The 20,792-nt window shown below is 34.7% G+C and overlaps 1 protein-coding gene across 2 annotated transcripts; it reads left to right on the plus strand.

Annotated features, from left to right (window-relative positions):
• Positions 1-8,898: 8,898 nt before the first annotated feature.
• inpp5ka (inositol polyphosphate-5-phosphatase Ka) lies at positions 8,899-20,617 on the plus strand. Of its 2 annotated transcripts, XM_051129665.1 has the most exons (14): positions 8,899-9,040; positions 9,425-9,508; positions 11,964-12,068; positions 12,182-12,290; positions 13,348-13,464; positions 13,584-13,759; positions 13,871-13,982; positions 14,231-14,340; positions 15,312-15,338; positions 15,868-16,078; positions 16,162-16,299; positions 17,356-17,439; positions 19,386-19,490; positions 19,597-20,617. In XM_051129665.1, exons 2-14 carry the CDS (start codon positions 9,435-9,437, stop codon positions 19,675-19,677), a joined length of 1,449 nt encoding a protein of 482 aa, XP_050985622.1. In that variant the 5' UTR covers positions 8,899-9,040; positions 9,425-9,434; the 3' UTR covers positions 19,678-20,617. The 2 variants fall into 2 exon arrangements, with proteins under 2 accessions (XP_050985622.1, XP_050985623.1); XM_051129666.1 differs by lacking the exon at positions 15,312-15,338.
• Positions 20,618-20,792: the final 175 nt, after the last annotated feature.

A 20,792-nucleotide genomic window follows, 5' to 3' on the forward strand; every position in this document is an offset into this window, starting at 1 on the left:
CATATTATTTTAATGTATTATCCGATGTATAATATGAACACAATGGTTTGTAGTGCAAACAGTTTTACTGTTTATTACACTTTGTTATTCTTTTCGTTATTTTCCTACAGCGGCTTATGAACCGGAAGTCTCACACATTACCAGAAAACAGCTTGCTTTTGCATAGAAAAATAATGTGGATAAAAGTCCAAAACTTTCAAAACTGTTTAGTGGAGTTTTGTCTTTTTTTTGGAAATTAAAAGCCGAACGTCAGCTGAACAATCGCTATGCTATTAAACAGAAATTCAACAGTACAACCCACTGTACTTCTATCCCTCACCGCCCTATTTTCATTCCTGTCAAAAACTGACTGACTAAGGTCTATTGTTTAATCAAAAACAAAATGATCTGTATGTTTTGCTCAGCTGTTAGGGGATTTTTTTTGTAGCTTAGCAGCGTCATCACATGAAAAACAGTCAATCTGTTCTGTTGGTTTTCCTGTGGTGCAGCCAGAACCCAGTTAAAAGGCGCAATGAAAAGATACTGCACATGAACGACTTTTAATATTAGATTGACTATAAATGACCTTTAAATGTAATTATACATGTATTAAGAAAACAAAATAGCATTAGGATGCATTATTAAGTCCAGAGGTGCAAAGAGAAAAATATCTTAAGGGCTGCAAGTGTAGGCATGTCCTGTTAATGGCAGCTGTCACCCATATAACACAGTAATAGAGTGACAAGATTCTTAAAATGTGACTTTGCAACTCCACACCTCTGTAAAGTACACATTATTAAACAGACAAGTGTCTAGATTTCTAATAACACTGATTTTACAACACTTACTAACTTGGGACATAATGATGTGCAGAAAACAACTTGTAATATGCTATGTTTTCTAAGCAGGTGTCCCAATTATAGGTGATTAGGCAGCTATGTAAAAAATGAGCAATGAGGGCATTTTTTAACGTTTTTTTTTTGTGCCGGCTACACAACAGAATAACATCTTGAGCAAACAAAAGGAACGTGAAAGTTAATTTAATTTCAGTCAATTCTTTTGGCCGGAATGGTTAAAGCAACTGTATGTATGTTTTTTTAACCTTGAAACATCAGTTTGAAAACCACTCTGATGATTCATTGACTTCTAATAAAGTGAATAGCTTTCAGACCATAAAGATCCACATTCTATTTGCTCATCTGTTTTACAAAGAAACAAGCAGGGACATGTACATTAAAAATACTGAATAATGAAAAAACATTGTTGCACCTGAGGATGATAGATGTAATTCAGGTCTATCATAACCTGGGGCCAAAATCTACAGGCACTATTTCAACAAAGGAGAAAAAAAAAACTCCTACATGTACTCAGCCAGATGATGGCCATTAGTCAAATCCAGGGGCTGAGATCAGATACTTCGGTGGAAACAGTAAAACCCTCACATCCTGCTTTGAGGTCATTATTAATCTACTGCCTCAATCCTTATGGTAAAATGCTAATAATGCATTATGACACTCTCTTTCTCTAAAAACGGTGGCATCCTACAGTACCACTTAGAACTGCTGAAAAAGGAGTGTGAGCTATAACAGAACTGTAAATATGTGCAAATATGCTGAATGAGCGTGAATCATGTCAAAATGAGGCCATGGGGAACTTCCCAGACTGAAAATGTGGATCATCTGCAGGGATGATGTATGAGGAAGGGGATGTTAAGAGCGGTTGCCAGTACTAAATGGTAAAGGAACCACCCAGTTATGATCAAAGTGCTGTTTGCTGGAGATGATTAAACTGCTGAACTTATGACAACAATTTTCTAGATTAAAAAAAAAAACATACAATTGATAAAATGTATTATCTGACCTAGGCGTCATAGATGTAGATTGAATTACATCAAGGGTGTAACCATGTCTTGAACATCTGAGGTACCTATTCTATTTTTATAAAGTACAAAGAAATAGAATGGTGAAGGAAACTCTTAGACTAATTCTAGTTAGAAAGTTATCTTTTTGAACTATTTGCAAGCAATATTTTAAACGCACACATTTACTCTTTTTGTTTAATGTGTGTTATTCCCTTATATGCCGAAAATCCAAAACATGTTGTCCCGTCACATTCTGTTTTGGCAGTACATAGCGTTTTCACGACACGTTATCAACTGGCCATATTGGTGGCACGGAATGCCACTGAACCGAACAGAACTCGCATATTTTGTTAATTATTGCGGCTGAAAATGGTAAATTCTTGTCATGTTTTCGGCCATACTAATCGGTTGGACCAGGAAAACATTTGGAGTACTATAAACTGCCAAAAGTTATAACAAATCAAGGAGAAGAGTGCTAAAAACTGTTTGAGGAACAAAAGGCGTTTGTGGTTGGCCAAACTGAACCAGGATATCCAGGCCAAAGATCTTGACAACCTTATGTTTGTTCTTATTATTTCCAGTCAGGCAGGTGAAATATTAGGCTAATATCTTAATTAATTCTACTTGTACATATCCTTACCACCTATTAACTTTAGTCTGTCAAAATATTGTGCCCTTTCCTACTTACTAAGACCTTCTCTATATGATTAAGCAGCTTCCACACATTTTTTCCATGGTTTAGACAGCATAAATTAGCAGAGCAACGTATTCAGTAGTACATTAACTGTGCAAGCCATGCTGTTGTTTACATCTAAGTATCTCTAATATGGCCGCGCATCCGGGTAACTGACCAAACTATGACGTAAGTGCAAACCCTCTATTAATGTATATCTGAGAGGAACCGACTGTCTTTAGAAAAGTTTGGTATTTTCTTTTCACTTTCATTTGTCTTAAATCTCATTTTGTTTTAAAAATCATGAAAAAATCGTATTGTGTAATCAGAAACGTTGTCGGTCAATCGTATCGTGTCGTGAATTCAGTGAATCATTACATCTCTAACGCTACATGAATCAAACTACACCATATTTTCAATTCAAACGGTCAAATTTGAGGGAAAAGAGTCGAGTAGTTTGCATCCCCAGATATTTCTGTAGGTCGTTCAACATTTCTGTCCTAAAACAGTAGTCGGATATTGAATTTATCGCAGCTTCAATCTTACCTCACTCTCTGTCAACATTAAACTGACGCTTCCCGCTGGAATTCGCGCTCTGCTTCTGGAACCCGAAAATCCCGCCTACTTTAATTTGATTGGCCATCTCAATCATTCTGACATTGACGGGAAGGTCCTGGCTGCAGCCTGCAGAACGGGGTGGAGCTGCATGTGGGGCAGGGCTACATGTGTCGCCCCGCCCACAAATTATATCATTGGTTAATGACGCCAACGCCCTCAGCAGGATTTTTTTTATTTCCACTCGTTTGTTGCTGTTTTGGTGAGTAGTTGAGCTACGAGTTTTGTCTTATTTGATTAGTTGTAATGTTTGATTACAACATTGCGTTCATTATGTCACTAATGAGCGATTGTATAAGGAGATGTGAAGTAGTTAAAATAAGACTGCCCTCGTGTAAACAACGGAAGACACAACAGGTGGGCCTCTGCTAATAAAACAGTGATGTTAAACTGCTGTTTTGTATGACCAATAAAATGAAATACTCAAACTGCATTATTCTCATGTTCTTTGAGTTTATTCCTCTTCATATATTGTTTAGTCCAACGCTTTTGGACTTCCAACTTTCTTTAACATGAGATAATCTCTATAATTTATCTCTACATGTACACATAATTTATTGTGAAAGGTTTTGTTATCAGAACAAAGCAATAGCTGTCATGTAGTTCTTATAAAAATGGCACTTTATCAATTCATAATTCTAAGACAACATTTTCAAAGAAACTTTAAGTGTTGAGTTGGTGACAAAAAAAATACATTAAATACAAGTAAATGCATAAATAAAAATAAAAACCCATCAATAATTTAAATTTGCAAATAAACATTAATCGTTAAGATATATAGTTCTTAATGCACAAAGATATGACAGGTCGAAAGCAGGAAGTGGATGCTTGCTTAGAAATAATAATGAAATTTTGCCCAAAATAATAAATGAAAACATAATGTATTATGTTTGGTATAGATTAATATTACCTGTAGATAATTAACGAATTCATAATGTATTGTTTATTTTTGTATGTAAGGTAATATCACGAATTTATAATATATTGTTTAATATTTTATATGTAACAGATATTTAATATCACGAATGAATCGTAGCTTGAACTATGCTCGTAACCGCATTTCCTGTTTACGGAGTTGACTACGTCATTACATGTCATTAGCCAATGAAAGCATTTGTGGGCGGGGAGATGCGTGTAGCCCCGCCCCACGTGCAGCCCCGCCCCGTTCTGCAGGCTGCAGCCGGGTATACTTTGGCCGTTTCTCAATATGCGTTCTTGTCTGTACTTGTGTTCTTGCGGACTTGTGAAACGTCATCAATCGTCGCCCAAGTACTGTTCCAATTTAAAGTTGACATCTGGCCAAGTACAGTTCAAATCCCGGATGTGTTCTTGCTCCGCCCCTTTTATCAAGGATGCATCAAGAGGAGACTTGTGCGAACTTGGGCCGTTTCTCAATATGCGTTCTTGTCTGTACTTGTGTTCTTGCGGACTTGTGAAACGTCATCAATCGTCGCCCAAGTACTGTTCCAATTTAAAGTTGACATCTGGCCAAGTACAGTTCAAATCCCCGGATGTGTTCTTGCTCCGCCCCTTTTATCAAGGATGCATCAAGAGGAGACTTGTGCGAACTTGAGCAGCCATGTATCCCAGAATGCATTTCGCACCAATCAGCGAGCGTTAATGGCGGAGGCGAAATCCCGCATAATTTTCAAAATATTACTGTTATTCTGTCATGAAATGAAGTTTTAATTTCAGGCGAGAATGTCGTTGTTTAAAACTCAAATCTGCAGTTTATTTACAAAGACCGCGCCTATTTGAAAATTTGTTTCGCCGATTTCGGACATGTGAGTTCCAGGCGAACACCGGGAGCTCAGTGGTCGTGTATCCCGCAGAGAGAGCCTCACCACGGCTAGTCCTTCTGACGTTTGCCGCTGGTCCTCACGTCTCTGTAGTGGTTAATCGAGAGGTATAATTCGTTTTGGGTAAATCTAACAGTTAATTTTTGGTCTCGTTAATCTATTAATGGTCTCGTGAATCTTATCACAGTTATGCTTCATAAATTATTTATCAATCGTAATTCAATGCTGACTTTTTAACATGCATTCGACTGAATTGTTTTTGTCTTCATTTCCGATTACATGTGTCTCTTATACGTTATACCTATACTTTTATAATGGCTAATATTGTTAATTAAAACTGACATTTAACAAAAAAGGCAGAGCTGTGCTTGTCTCATTTTATTATATATAAAGTAAAGATGTATTATACACAGTGCACATATCGTCTAAATCACATATTAATATGTTTTAATTTTTTTTAATGAGTACGAAAAGAGGGTTGTGGTTAATGTTTTGAAGAAAACAAAGAGGCAGTGGTGTTTGATATCACTTCGTTTTATTGTAATGCGTGTACGCGTTGCGTGAACCACATTTTTGTCGCTATTAATGTTTAGATACAGAAACAGAAAAGAGGCAGTGTTGTTTGATATAACATTTCGTTTCACTGTAATGTTGTACATTCCCTGAACTACATTTTTGCAGCTATTAATATGGTTAAATTAAAACGAAAATAGGCAGTGGTGGTTGATATCATATTTCGTCGTATTGTAAATACATACAGTGAACATAACCGGAGTAGAAAAGGCGAGCTGACAGACGTTATCAAGTACACTGCTGTTCCATTTGCAGAATTACACGACTTGCGTCCTCCCGTCCTCGGGAGTTCGTACTCCCAAGTCAAACTACCAAGTCCGAACTACAAAGGACGCAAGTCCGAACTTTGCGTACTTGGTATTGAGAAACGGCCTTTGTTCTATAGAGGGTATGCGTTGACGTCACTTTCCCGCCGGGACACGCCCCTTCAGCCGGACTGAGCGGCAAAAGAGCCTTCAGCGTGAATGGATTTAATAGGGAAGATGCGAAAACACGAGTAAAACAAATGATAATCCGTTTAAACTAAAGGTTGCTGAACTTGATATAATCTTCCTAACAACTTCACAAATATCCAGTGGTCAATGCATATTGATTCAGCCAGGAATCGTGTTTTCTGACACTTACATGTGTCTGATTTTGACGTCGGGGAAAATAAATAAAGCAAATTTGCCTGTGAACTCATTTTGTAAATACAAAATAGGTTGGTTTAAACCCCGGTGATCACTTATATCAATGTTATATATCGTCATATCGTCCAGCTGAAAAACGTATATAGTTTTTGTCAGTGTTTATTTAAAAACATCCAATTATACAGAATTTAAGATGGTAAATATTTAGTTGACGAGTTGTCAATACGATATACTATGATACAATATATAGGATATGATTTTACTTCACAATTCAACATATTAACATGAAATGATAACTGCAAATCCGTGTTTCGCTGCCTGGAGAACATTTCAGGGCTCTCAAGTCTCACGCATTCACCGTGAGACACACGCATTTCAACCAGTTCACACGCTCTCACGCCACACCTCGTATTTCTCACGCTGAGTAAGGTATAACTTGTCCCGCTATATAATGTTAATAGACGAGGCGCAGGTTTGCAGTGGGAGTTCATAGCTGTCTTGACAGTTAAATTCCACCTAACAGCAAATATCATTAATTAGAATTTTTTGTTTTCGGGTAAATTACGTGAGGCCGCTACAGTCAAATTCGTCACTAGGCAACATGGACGCTCACACACGGGACGAGGCAGTGGAATCGTCGGTCGCGGGGCTGCCACTTTCTCTCGCAGTGTAAGCATTTTGTGCAGCGGACATTGCCCTTTGTATTTACTAAAAACTAACAAAATAAATGCAGTAGGTAACCCCTACTAATGTTTTTTTTTTTCCCTTAATTGTACGATTCCTGGACAAAATCACTTGCCTATGGTCAAAGATAGTGAGAGCTGATGTTGGGGAATACAGTCAAATTCATGCAAAATTATTAGCTCTCCAGGAGCTTTAACTAAGTTTTGGCTACTGGAAACTAAGGATAATTGAAAATTGGTAAATCTGATAAAAGACACAAATTCATCCAAATAATTTTTATATATATTTCAAAAATACATTAAATGTATCAACATTGTTGGGAAGGTTATTTTGAAAATGTAATAGGTTACAGATTACAAGTTACCCTATTTAAAATGTAATAAGTAGTGTATTTCAGCTGCTTTAAAAGTAATGTAACTGATTACATTTGATTACTTTTCTAAATTTCTAACTAAAGTTTTCAACTGTTAATCCTTTTGAAACTTTTAAAGCAGACAGGGTTAACTGTAGAGTATATAGCACTCAACACTAATTACTGTCAGACTTACAAAATCCTTCATCACTTAAATTAAGATTATAATTTAATTTTAAAGCACAGCCACCACAAAATCAAACTTTAGCACCTAGGTTAGGTTAGGTTAAATACAGATTTAAAATCAGAAGATTAAGTTTAATAGCTATGATACCATTTTTATAATCAAATCCTAAGCTATGACTGGAAACACTGCCTTGGAAAAAAAACAGTTCATCTTAAAAAATAAAGCATATACATAAACCCACATTGGAAATAAATAAGTTATTAAATAAGCATGTGTCCTATTTTGTGTCCGAAACTTCTGAAACATTTTTGTCTCCTATTTTAGAGCAGTCAATGCAAATGGAGAAATATATTAATCAAATCTGTGTGACAATATTCAGATGTAACCCCCTTTGTAATTTTCACAAGTAACTGTAGCTATACATTGTTTCTCTCAATAACTGTAACAGATTAGTTACAATCATTTTGTAATTAAATGATGTAATCCCATTACATGTAACTAGTTACTCTATAAGTTTGAGCCCCTACCACTGTCATCAAAGCATCAATATGTGCAATAAACACTTGCAATACAAAATGTCATTCATAAGCTGAAATATGTACTCTCTCTCACACACACAGCTTGACATGCTCGGGGCAAGTTCTGCAATCCTACTGTATCTGTAGGCCTACAGTATGTACATTGAGCACTGCTGTTCATTTGCTCATTTGGGGCCAAATTTCTTTGATTTTTCATACATTTGTATTTTTTAAATATACAAAACATTTTTTATTTTTTTATGAATTTGACTTCAATCAAACTTACCAGTTGTTATAGTTTCTATTTTGTGCTGGTCAATTATGAACCATAGATAAAAATTTAACTTCTAGCAAAAACTGGAGAGAATTGCGTGAATAATTGCTGCTGCAAATATTCGAGTGACTCCTCTACTAACAGATATAATCTCACTCCAAACTTTTTCTAAAACTTGAGAGCCCTGCCATTTGTTTCTATGAATTGCAGCGATTAATTTCCTCCTCTGTTCAGTAGCTTACAGCAGTCTGTAAAAATACACCTCAGGTTTCTTGTCAAATCTATTTGTACAGTCAATCGCAAAGCTCGTTATGGTTTTAGAGGTGTTTTGTGTGCTCTGTCGCAGCATTCACGTTGAAACCAATGCTGCCACTCAGTGGGCGGAGCCGCAGCCACTCCAGCTGACGGTGACGTCACATGCATACCCTCTATAGCATTAAAATGTAACTAAATTTTAAATTTTATAGCTTTTTGGCATCTTAACAACAGGGCTCTGCATAATGGACAAAATAAATATTTTTACGAACATATACTAATTAGATATGTTTATATTTTACTAAATAAATAATTAATTTTTTACGCCGTTTAATTAGGCCCACATTTGGCATGTAATAAAAGTTCAATTTACACAGTACAAAATATGTATTTTTATATAAGTTAAACGTTTCATTCGACTAAAGAAAAACCTCCAATGAGTGGCGTCCCATAAGGACTTTTATTTTAACTTTCCAGCAGCCATTGACTGTTCAGTGAAGTCTGCGTGTACATTCACACACCCACTCTCATGTAAATACAGTGCACAGCTCGCGATGATACGGGATATTTTTGTCTCCACTAATTGTTTAACACCACAGAGACTTTGAGACTGCGGAAGCAAACACAGCGAGGTTTAACAGGTAGTTTGAATACTGTTTTACATATATTCATCGTAGATATTCTCAATAATATCTGTCATCATTTTTGACATTTCAGGATGTACAGTGATATGAGAAGTGTTGCCTTAATGTGTAGAGTATTACAGCAACATTTAACATTGAACATAGCATAATGAATATAATCATATTTAATACTTACATATATTATAACCACAGGAAAACATAAGAGCCAGTGAATTAATCATTTATTTGTTATTAGATAATGACTGGTCTTACACGTGTTGCATTAACAGCACCAATTCTGTGTTTGAAAGAGAATATGAATGATTTCATTACGATGTATTTTGATGCACATGAGATGCAAAGCAGGTTCCTGAGAAATACATGTGATCGTATGTTTGACAGGTTGGAGAGGATGGAGGAAGATTTGTCACAGGCTTTGAATTCTGTCAGTCTGGAGCAGAAAGACAGCAAGATGGACACTTTTGGGTAAACATCTCATCTTACTCTACATTTAGCATGTTTTTTTAATTCTAAGTTATTGATAATGTATTTACCTATTGCAAGTAACTTGTACAGGCCACAATAGTGATCAAGAATCACCTCATTTGGGGTTCAAACCTCAAACACATTCTCATCATGTCAATGCGCAGATATTGCTATACAGTTTTCCATTCAGACTTTCTTCTCATGGAGCACAAACATGTGTTGTAATTTTGTCACAAGGCTATCGATTAAAGACCTAAAGCGCTTTTTCTGTTTAAACATCCAGTCTGAAGAGTTTAGTCTCTTGTTTGCTGAAGTGGTAAACCCATGAAGCAGGGATAAGCATGTTGGGATTAGCTTGGGTTTTACAACAGGTTTCTGTTCATGTGGGGGGTTTTGGTTGTTTATGGATAACTAAACTGTTTTACAGTTCATATTTTGGCCAGCAGTTTCATAACTATATAATAAATAATATAAAATATGATTTCTATTTAAGGTTTAACAAGATGCAAGATTTTTTTTTTTTAATCACACACTATAATATATAATTTAAAAAAGTTTTTTGAATAGTAGGATTTTTAATGTTTTTTAAGTCTCTTCTGCTCACCAAGCCTGCATTTATTTCATGGAAAGTACAGCAAAACAGTACAATTTTGAATATTTTACTGTTTAAAATAACTGATTTCTATTTAAATATGTATTTTAAAATGTAATTTATTCCTGTGATTTTAAGGCTGTATTTTTAGCATAATTACTCCAGTCACATGATTCTTCCGAAATCATTCTAATATTCTGATTTGCTGATCAAAAAAATATTTATTATTATTGTTATGTTGAAAACAGATGAGTAGAATTTTTTCATGTTTCCTTGATGAATAGAAAGTTCAGAAGAACAGGATTTATTTGAAATAGAAATCTTTTGTAACCATTATAAATGTCTTTATCATCACTTTTGATCAATTTATAGCATCTTTGCTAAATTAAAGCATTAGTTTCTTTAAAAAAAAATTTAAAAAATTATACTTACTCCAAGCCTTTGAATGGTATAGCATATAATGTTACAAAAGCTTTTTATTTCTAGTAAATGCTGATCTTTGGATCTTTCTATTCATCAAGAATCCTGAAAAAATGTACTTAACTGCTTTAAATATTGGTAATAATAATAATAATAATAATAATAAATGTTTCTTGAACAGCAAATCAGCATATTAGAATGATTTCTGAAGGATCTGATGATTGGAGTAATGATGCTGAAAATTTAGCTTTGAAATCACAGGAATAAATAACAATTTTACAATATCTTCAAATAGAAAACTGTTATTTTAAATAGTAAAAATATTTTAAATTTTTTTTTTTTACTATTTTTGCTGTAAGAAGAGACGTCTTTAAAAAAAACTAAAAATAAACTTAAAAATATTACTGTTCAAAAACTTTTGTCTGGTAGTGTATTTCTTTTTTAAGATGTACTAGTCACATACTATACAGATAGGTAGATAGATAGATAGATAGATAGATATATAGAGAGAGAGATGATAAAATAAACAAATACAAATAGCATGAAAAGATCAGATATAAGAATTGATGTCAGAGAAAGAGAAATAATTAATTTATTTCCAACAGTTTATCCATTGTGTTGTGTAAATGGCATATTGAGGGTCACGATTGTAGTTTAGATTGATTGTGTTGCGTGGGCCACGTAGGCCCCTGTTAAACCAGATTAGGGTTTTAATCTTTAAATCTAAAGGTCTGCCTACACTAGAGCCTCCATTTACTCCCCCTACAGCCTATATCACACATTTTGCTGTATTATGAATTATTAGAACAACTGGTTTTGCTTCCCTGGAACTCGAGACGAAATATCTATCAAGACGCGCAACAACACTCAGGCCATTTTTTACGTGACCGGCCACTGTCGCTCAGCATGGAGGAAATATCTGAATATTTTAGCGGAAACCTGCGATCGCGCTCCGACAGCGTGGCCAGCACCTGCACAGAGTCCACCAGCAGCCGTCTGTATGTGCGACAGCGTCTGGCTATGCTCATGACCTGCGTGGACGATCTGGACGCTGACGATAAACTCCACGCTCAGGTGGCTAAAACATTAGATGAGGCTTTTCTCGTCTGCAGGCAGACTGCGGGACGACCTAAGAAAGACCAGTTCAGGTTTTGCCTTTCACTTCTCTCGTTGTCTGCAGGTGTTTAGCTTGGTTTTGTGGCGATTGTGCACATTTTATCTGTCGTTCTAGAGAAATGAACGTAAGTGTCAGTGTAGTTCTTCAAAATGGTTAAACTGATTGAGCTGTTTATGATTGTGAGCTGCAGTGTGATATGCTTAAAATTTCTCGGATGATTAGTTGAATTGGTGTCATTGTTAATCTGAGCTGTTTTGTAAGGACTGGAGTTACACAAGCAGAGCTGTTATTTTATTGAACTGAATCTTTCTTTCTTTTACCCGCAGGCTGTACGTCGTCACGTGGAATGTGGCCACAGCCGAGCCTCCTGACGATGTGGACTCTCTGCTTCAGCTGAGCTCCCCAAAGAAACCCGACCTCTATGTGATCGGGTGAGTTTCAGTATTTGAATGAAGAGACAGACCATGAAGTAAATAACAGCAGTTATTTTACCTCAGAAGCATGTGGTTGGTGTCTTAACATCTGTGATGCTGCTCCTGTTCAGGCTGCAGGAGGTGAAGGCTGCCCCTCTGAAGTTTGTCACAGATTTGGCTTTCGAAGACTCCTGGAGTCACCTCTTCATGAACACGCTCGCTCCTTTGGGTTATATCAAGGTGCTGATTCTAACTGACTCATACGAAGAATGTTTTGTTTATTATCATACTAATTATGTGATTCACTATGAACCGGTGGATTATATCACTAATGGACTGACTGATTTCTTAGTTATTTATATATAGAGCAGCTCTGACAGGTAGAGATATGCATGGGAAATTTTTGGTGGTTTAATGAATCACCTATAAATGTATTCTTTAGTTAAATATATTTAGTTTAAATTTAAATTTAATTTAATAGAATTCAAATTAAACACACACACACACACACACACATATTTATGTAATTAAAATGATGAATAATGAATACATATAACTAATAATTACAATTATTTAGTATTATTTAATAGAAATTATAATTAACAATTAATAATTTAATATGAATTATATTATAATTTACATAATATAATTTATAATTCTAAATTATTTATTATTTGTATATTAATTAAATATTTAAGTTAATTAAAATAATTAATAAGTAATACATTTAAGGAATTAAAAATATGTATAGAAATTATACCATTTAAATTATATGTAATTATATACACTGTAATATAATTTATGTTATATATGCATATATTTCCTTATATATATATATATATATATATATAGTTAATACATATAACTTATAATTAATACATAACTTATAATTACAGTTATGTAGTATTGTTTAATATTAATTATTATTATAATTTATATATATATAATTTATTAATTACATATTATATATTTAAATAATTAATCATAAATAATATCTTTAAATAATTGTAAATTCATACAAATTAAACAATTAAAATTATATGTAGTTATATGTATTATATTAAATTATATATAATTATATACATTGTAATATAATTTATAGATACATTACTTATAATTTCCATATTTTATTACATTTTACGTAATGAATTTATACTAAATTAATAATAAATTTGTTAAAATGAACATTATGAATTAATATATAAATTAATAATGAATTAATAAATATAATTTATAATTACAATTAAATATATACATACACAGTATAAAATATGTATATATTTTCTGGTCCATTCAGGTGTCCTCCATACGGATGCAGGGTCTACTCTTGCTTTTCTTTTCCAAGCTGGAGCATGTCCCATTTATCAGAGACATTCAGGTCACTTACACCCGCACAGGACTCTACGGCTACTGGGTAAGTGCATGGAAATGCAAATTAGTTATAGTTTTGATAGCAACTCTTGATAAACCTACTAAGAATTGCACCAAAAATGTGCTGTGCAAGAATTCATCTTTATTTTCTTACAATTAAAGGGTAACAAAGGAGGCGTGTCCATCCGTTTGTCCTTCTACGGTCACATGCTTTGCTTCCTGAACTGTCACCTGACCGCCCACATGAACTACGCCTCCCAGAGGGTGGATGAGTTTGAGTATATTCTAGATGCTCAGACATTTGACACCAAAAACACACCACGCATTTTGGACCACAAGTCAGTCCCGTGCATGATATAATAACCACATAAAAGTCTTCTGTGTATGATCTGATTATGTTTTTTGATCATTATTGCTTATCATTGTTCTGTAATACATATGAATTCTAGGGTGGTGCTCTGGTTTGGGGATTTGAATTTTCGTATCGAGGACCACGGGATGCTCTTTGTAAGGAACTGCATCACCAGCCAGCGTTATAATCTACTTTGGCCTAAAGATCAGGTACTGATCAGTAGATATAGCAACAATGTCTATACGCAGGTCAATGCGTTTTTTTTTATGTGCTTGCAGAGAAGGGCTTACCAAATTGAAGTTTCTGGGTTGTCTTTTTTCACATTTTCTGGGTTGGTAGATGCACCGGGACCCAATTATAGCACTTAAACATGGAAAAAGTTTAATTTTCATGATATGTCCCCTTTAATTTATGCAATAATTTTAGTATGTGCCTGTGCATGTCAATTTCTCACCAGCTCACCATGATGAAGCAGAAGGAAGCTGCTTTGCAGAAGTTTGAAGAAGGACCTCTAGATTTTCAACCCACCTATAAATTTGACTTGCACTCAGACAACTATGACTCAAGGTAAATTACACAACTTATCATAATACATCCTGCTGTATATTGTATTTTTGAAAGTCATCATGAAATCACCATTTTTTAAATGCACATTCCTGGTCTTATTGTGAATGATTTAATTGTTGCACATTATTCCATTAAAATCATTAAAATGTAATGCCTTTGGAATTATATTGTTGTTTTTTTTTCTTATTTTTCTTAAAAGATAAGGTCACTCCAGAATTAAAATTTCTGGTAATTTACACACTCCTATGTCATCTAAGATGTCCATGCCTTTCTTTCTTCAGTCGAAAAGAAATTGTTGTTTTTGAGGAAAATATCCCAGGATTTTTCTCGATATAGTGGACTTCAGTGGGGATCAGCGGACTGAAGGTCCAGACTGCAATTTCAGTGCAGCTTTAAAGGGCTTTACCTGATCCCGGTCGAAAAATAAGGGTCTTATCCAGCAAAACGTTTGGTCATTTTCTAAAAAAAATTTAAATTTATATACTTTTTAACCACAAATGCTTGTCTTGCACTAGCACTTTCCAACGTGACTCTTTAATGCGTGAAGTCATGAATGAAGAGCGGGAAAGTACTAGTGCAAGATGAGCATTTGTGGTTAAAAAGTATATAAATTTGTAGTTTTTGTATCGTTTCACTAGATAAGACCCTTATTACTCGGCTGGGATCGTGTAGAGCCCTGTGAAGCTGCACTGAAACTGCAGTTTGGACCTTCAACCCACTGGCTCCCATTGAAGTCCGCTATACAGAGAAAAATCCTGAAATGTTTTCCTGTGCTTCTTTTCGACTGAAGAAAGAAAGACATGAACATTTTTGATAGTGGAATTAAAATGGATTTCATGTTGACTTTAATGACAGTACATTTCCTGAATAGCAATAGTAATCACCATAATATCATGAATCTCCTGCAGCTCCTCTTCCAGGGCTGTTTTTAACTGTCAGATGTTCACACGTGCTCTTTTTCACCCCTGCAGGGAACAGAAGACATGGTTTGGTTTTAAGTAAGCTTTAAAATTCCCATGTGCTTCTTAATTTGAAGCTTCCTACCCTGCTTGATTAGCATTCCACAAACACTCCTTTCCCTAATAGTATAGTAGCACTTCGGAAAGCCTTTTCCTTTGCCCTAGAGCTGACAGACCTCGTTTACACTTTAATGCAGACGAGTGCATTGTGTGCCGCACATCCCGTCCTGTAACACCCATTCATCTACTGCTGAAATGAAGCACCATTAATAACATCCATATAGATGCAGTCTATGATTGGATATAGTTGCTGTGTGTTGCAAAGAGTTTAAGTGTTTAATGTTTATCATGTCACCTTTGTTTCTAGTAGCCGTTTAGATCTTTGCAACATACACGCTCATCAAGCATGTGGACGACTCGGCTCGCTTAGTGAAAATGCCCTTTGACATACATTTTCACTATTGAATGATGGCCGTACAAGACATGCCAATGTTCTTCCAGCTGAAGGGATTCAAATTAACTAGCTTTATTGTATGTTATTAACCAATTTAAACTTGTTTTCCTCTAGTGGTAAGAAACGCAAACCTGCATGGTGCGATAGGATTCTCTGGAGGGTGAAGCCCAAAGAGGAAGGTAATGAAGACGGTCAAAATCAAGAGGAGACAAATAAACACAAGCAAGAGGAGTTCCCTCTAAAACTGAGCCAGGAGTTTTACACGAGTAAAATGGAGTATGGCATTAGCGACCATAAGCCTGTCATCGGCATCTTTCGCTTGGAGGTATGGAGGTGGAGCTGGCTAAAATAATAGCTATTATTGTTGTATAAAATGTTGCAAGAATGACCATTTGTTTCTTTCATTAGTTGAGAAAGATGTACAAGACGCCATTGGTGCAGGTGAGCGCTGAAGGAGAGTGGAGTGCCGACTTTGACGCCCTCATAACCTACAGTCTTCTTCAGTCCTTTCCCTCCAGTGCATGGGACTGGATCGGTTTATATAAGGTGAGGGAGGTTCCCAAAATGTGGTCTGCTCTGATAAGAGTCTCGGACTGAATATATAATCAAATAAAACTAGCTACACCACCAGTCAAATGTATTTGAACAGTAGGATTTTTAATGTTTTTTTAAAACAAGTTTCTTGTGCTCACCAAGCCTGCATTTATTTTTTCCAAAATACAGCGAAAACTTAAATTTGTGGAATATTTTTAGTATTTAAAATAACTGTTTTCTATTTTGAATATATTTTAAAATGTCATTTATTCCTGTCATCAAAGATACATTTTCAGCATCAGCGTCACATGATATTATTCTAATTTGCTGATTTACTGTTCAAGAAACATTTTATTATTATAATCAATTTTTAAAACAATTTAAGTACATTTTTTCAGAATTCTTTGATGAATAGAAAGATCTAAAGATCAACATTTATCTTAAAAAAATAAAAAGCTTTTGTAACATTATACACTGGACCATTCACAAGCTTGGAGTCAGTATATATATATATATATATATATATTCTTTCTTTGGGAAAAAAATATAGCAATAAGTACTTCTATTTAGCAATGATGCTTTAAATCAATCAAATGTTACAAATTATTTCTATTTCAGATGAATGCTGTTCTTCTAAACTTTCTATTCATCAAAGCACATTCTACTTAGCTGTTTTGTAATAATACATAATAACAATAAATGTTTTTGGAGCAGCAAATCAGAATGTTAGAATGATTTCTAAAGAATCATGTGACTGGAGTAATGATTCTAAAAAATTCAGCTTTGAAATCACAGGAATAAATTACATTTTAAAATATATTTAAATAGAAAACAGTTGTTTTAAATAGTACAAATATTTCAAAATTGTACTGTTTTTGCTGTACTTTGGGATCAAATAAATGCAGGCTTGGTGAGCAGAAGAGACTTCAATTAAAACAATAAAAATCTTACTGTCAAATTTTTTGACAGGTAGTGTATACAATTGTGTATGGTTACAATAGTAACTATTGTGAACTAGATTTTATTCGGGGTGTTTTTAATATAAACCTTGTGCTTGTCACTTCACAGGTTGGTTTTAAAAGCGTGTCAGACTATATCACGTACACCTGGGTGAAGGATGACCAGGTGTCTTTCAGTGATGAGCTCTTTCAGGTATGCAAAATTAGCTATCTATGTTTCTTTAAAGCAGGGGTCAGCAACCTTTTCGGCATGACTTTTCTGGTTAAAGGAGAAGTCCACTCCCAGAACACATTTACAAATAATTTACGTATCCCCTTGTCATCCAAGATGTTCATGTCTTTCTCTCTTCAGCCATAAAGAAATTATGTTTTTTGAGGAAAACATTTCAGAATTTTTCTTCATATAATGGACTTGGTGCCCTGATTTTGAACTTTCAAAATGTAGTTTAAATGCAGCTTCAAAGGGCTCTAAATGATCCCAGCCGAGGAAGAAGGGTCTTATTTAGCGAAACAATCTGTAGTTTTTTTTTTCAAAAAATAAAAATTTGTATACTTATTAAGCACAAAAGCTTGTGTAGCACAGGCTCTGGGATGCACGTTCACGATGTTATGAATTAGTGATGGGTCGTTCTTTTTTTGAACAAATCTTTAATGTGACTCAGGAAGAACGAGTCATCTCAGGGAGTGATTTGTTCAGTCGCACATGCGCAATATCCTACTAGGTTCTGTACTGGAATTAGTTCACCTGTTTCGAGTCTTCGGGTTTTTTTGAGTCGTTCGTTCATCAAACCGGAAGACTGGGGAGATAAGAGGTGAGGTGAGCTAATTACAGACTAAAAACCCAGGTAAACAATGAATTAATATTTTCTGTTTCTTATAGCATTATAGTTTTGTCTTGTTTGTAGTGTGATCAATGTTTGTGTAAGCAGTAGATGTGTTGAGGAAGTAACACGTAACATTTTAATTATATTTTGCTAAAATGAACAAAATGATTCAACAAAAGATTTGCTAATTTTGCTGAACGAGACTCAAAGGTCCGAGTCTGTAAAATGATCCGAACTTCTCATCACTACTACAAATCACGTCTAAGTTCATCATCTGCGTACTCCGGCTCAAAAAGGTAGAGAATGGCAAAAAACTCCATCTTATTTTCTCCTACAACTTCAGAATCATCCAACATCGTACCTTTTTGTTTGTAAATAGCGTTTGACTTACTCGCACTTTCTTAGTCTTTGCGCGTTCGCTTTGTAAACACTGGGACTGTGGTTCCGCCTGCGTTTCGCGTGACCTTTCAACGTGATTCAATAGTACGCGAACGTGCATCCCAGAGCCTGTGCTACACAAGCTTTTGTGCTTAAAAAGTAAACAAATTTTTATTCTCTGAAAAAAAAAAAAATGACCGGTTGTTTTGCTAGATATGACCCTTCTTCCTCGGCTGGGATCGTTTAGAGCCCTTTGAAGCCGCATTTGAACTACATTTTGGAAGTTCAAAAATCGGGGCACCAATGAAGTCCATTATATGAAGAAAAATCCTGAAATGCTTTCCTCAAACACCATAATTTCTTTACGACTGAAGACAAAAAGACATGAACATCTCAAATTATTTGTGAATTGTTGTTCTAGAAGTGGAACTCTCCTTTAACAGCTGTATCCTGTTTGCATCACTGGATATAGCTGTCGGTCATGTAACATTTCTATCGTAAAACAGTGACTGATATTAAATGATTTGCAGCTTGATTTTACCTTGCTGTCTTTCAATGTTAAACTTAGGCTTCACTCTCTGCTTCAGTGAACGGCCTGCCTAGTTTGATTTGATTGCCCATTTCAGTCATTTTGACACTGACGAGCACTGTCCGACCACACAGGCTTTGATCTGAAGCGCCTAGTATGCGCAGTGGTCGCGCGCACATCCGTAGACTAGCGCAAGTTAATTCTCACACCTTAGTAGTATTTATAGCTCCTAACAAGCTGTGTGACAATGAGAAGTTATTGTTTTAAAATGTACGTCAGTATGCAGTTTTCCCTATTACTCGTGTGCCAGCGATTATCCCTCTGCTAGGTTGCCGACCCCTGCTTTAAAGGCTGCTGAATAAGTTTTGTCAGACAAGCAGTAGTAAATTCTCTTTTCTTTGTTCATAGGTTTACGTGAATAAAGATGAAATTCCAGTTCTTGGGGGCGAATGTGTACTGTGCTATTACAGCAGCAACTTGCAGTGCATTGTGGGTATTAGTCAACCTTTTAAGGTGAGTAATAGTTTGCTTATGTATTTTATATACATCACAGTATATGTAAATATATCACTATTATGGATTCTGAAAGGCTTTTAATTGATTTTCAATTGATTTAAAGGTGCAGGAATCCAGAGCGGCGATTGAAGAGGGTTTAGTGCCTGAAAATATCAACGGACTAGATGAAATGCTAGCCAGTTAAGACCAAGGTTAAAGTGCACATTGTTTCATACGCTGTTGAGCAACAGCTCGGATATCAAACCAAACATACCTGCGAATTCAAGCAAGTGCAATTTTAATCCAAAACTGATTTGAGGTTTTACTGCTATGTGATACGGTATCTACAGTGTGTCTTTTTTTTTTTTTTTTTTCAAGAAAAAATATCACAGCCAGTATGTTTTAAATTGCAGCCAGTTGGTGGGACCATGCCTAAACAGATTGTGGTATTTTAAGTAAGCACATTTAAATTTGTACTGTAATTATTGAAATTGATTTAAAAAGTCTTTCAAAATCAGATGTTATGATTTCATTAATTGAATGAAAAAAAATTCAGACCACAGCCTTACTACTACCACATTCTCTCAAGACATTTAGTATGCACTTATCTTGTAACATTTTTTCAAACAAAATGTTTTATTATTCTACTGTACATCACAATTTCAGTCTTTATGGTTACTGCTAATGTTATCCTTGTTTTTTCATTCCGTTCAAACTTATTTCAGACTGTTACACTGTAAGAACAGGCTGCTTTTGCACAATTTAAATACTAGTACTTTTACGGCACATGTTTAATTTATGTGGATCTATTTATATCTATAACTCAAACCGAAGTGGTATTATTATATTATTTGTGTCTCACTGAAATTGAGTGTGAATAACTGAAGGATGTGCAGAAATGATATAGTTTGACCAATTGTATTTTTTTGTGGTCAGTACAATTTAATACTTTCATGTTTACTCTTTTTGCTTAAGAATGTGTTTTTGTTTTAATATTAGACTAAAGCTAATGGACAAATAGAACATATTTGTATCAAATTCTATTGTATAAAAGGTAAAATGACTGTAAAACAAAATTTCTCTGTAAAGGAAGAGCTTTATTTTCTAAACAACTACAAATGCTTACTGATGACATTAAATAAATGTTATTTAAATTAAAAATGAAAACAGTCTTGTTTATTTTGATTTTACTGATTGTCCTTATATGAAAGTACTAATACACTACTAGAAAACAAGGGATAAAAATATAGAGAGGTCCTGTTTTATGTCTAATAAATTTTAACATCAATATCATATATATATATATATATATATATATAT

The sequence above is a fragment of the Labeo rohita genome, chromosome 15 (assembly GCF_022985175.1).
Source record: "Labeo rohita strain BAU-BD-2019 chromosome 15, IGBB_LRoh.1.0, whole genome shotgun sequence".
NCBI classification, from domain to species: Eukaryota; Metazoa; Chordata; class Actinopteri; order Cypriniformes; family Cyprinidae; genus Labeo; species Labeo rohita.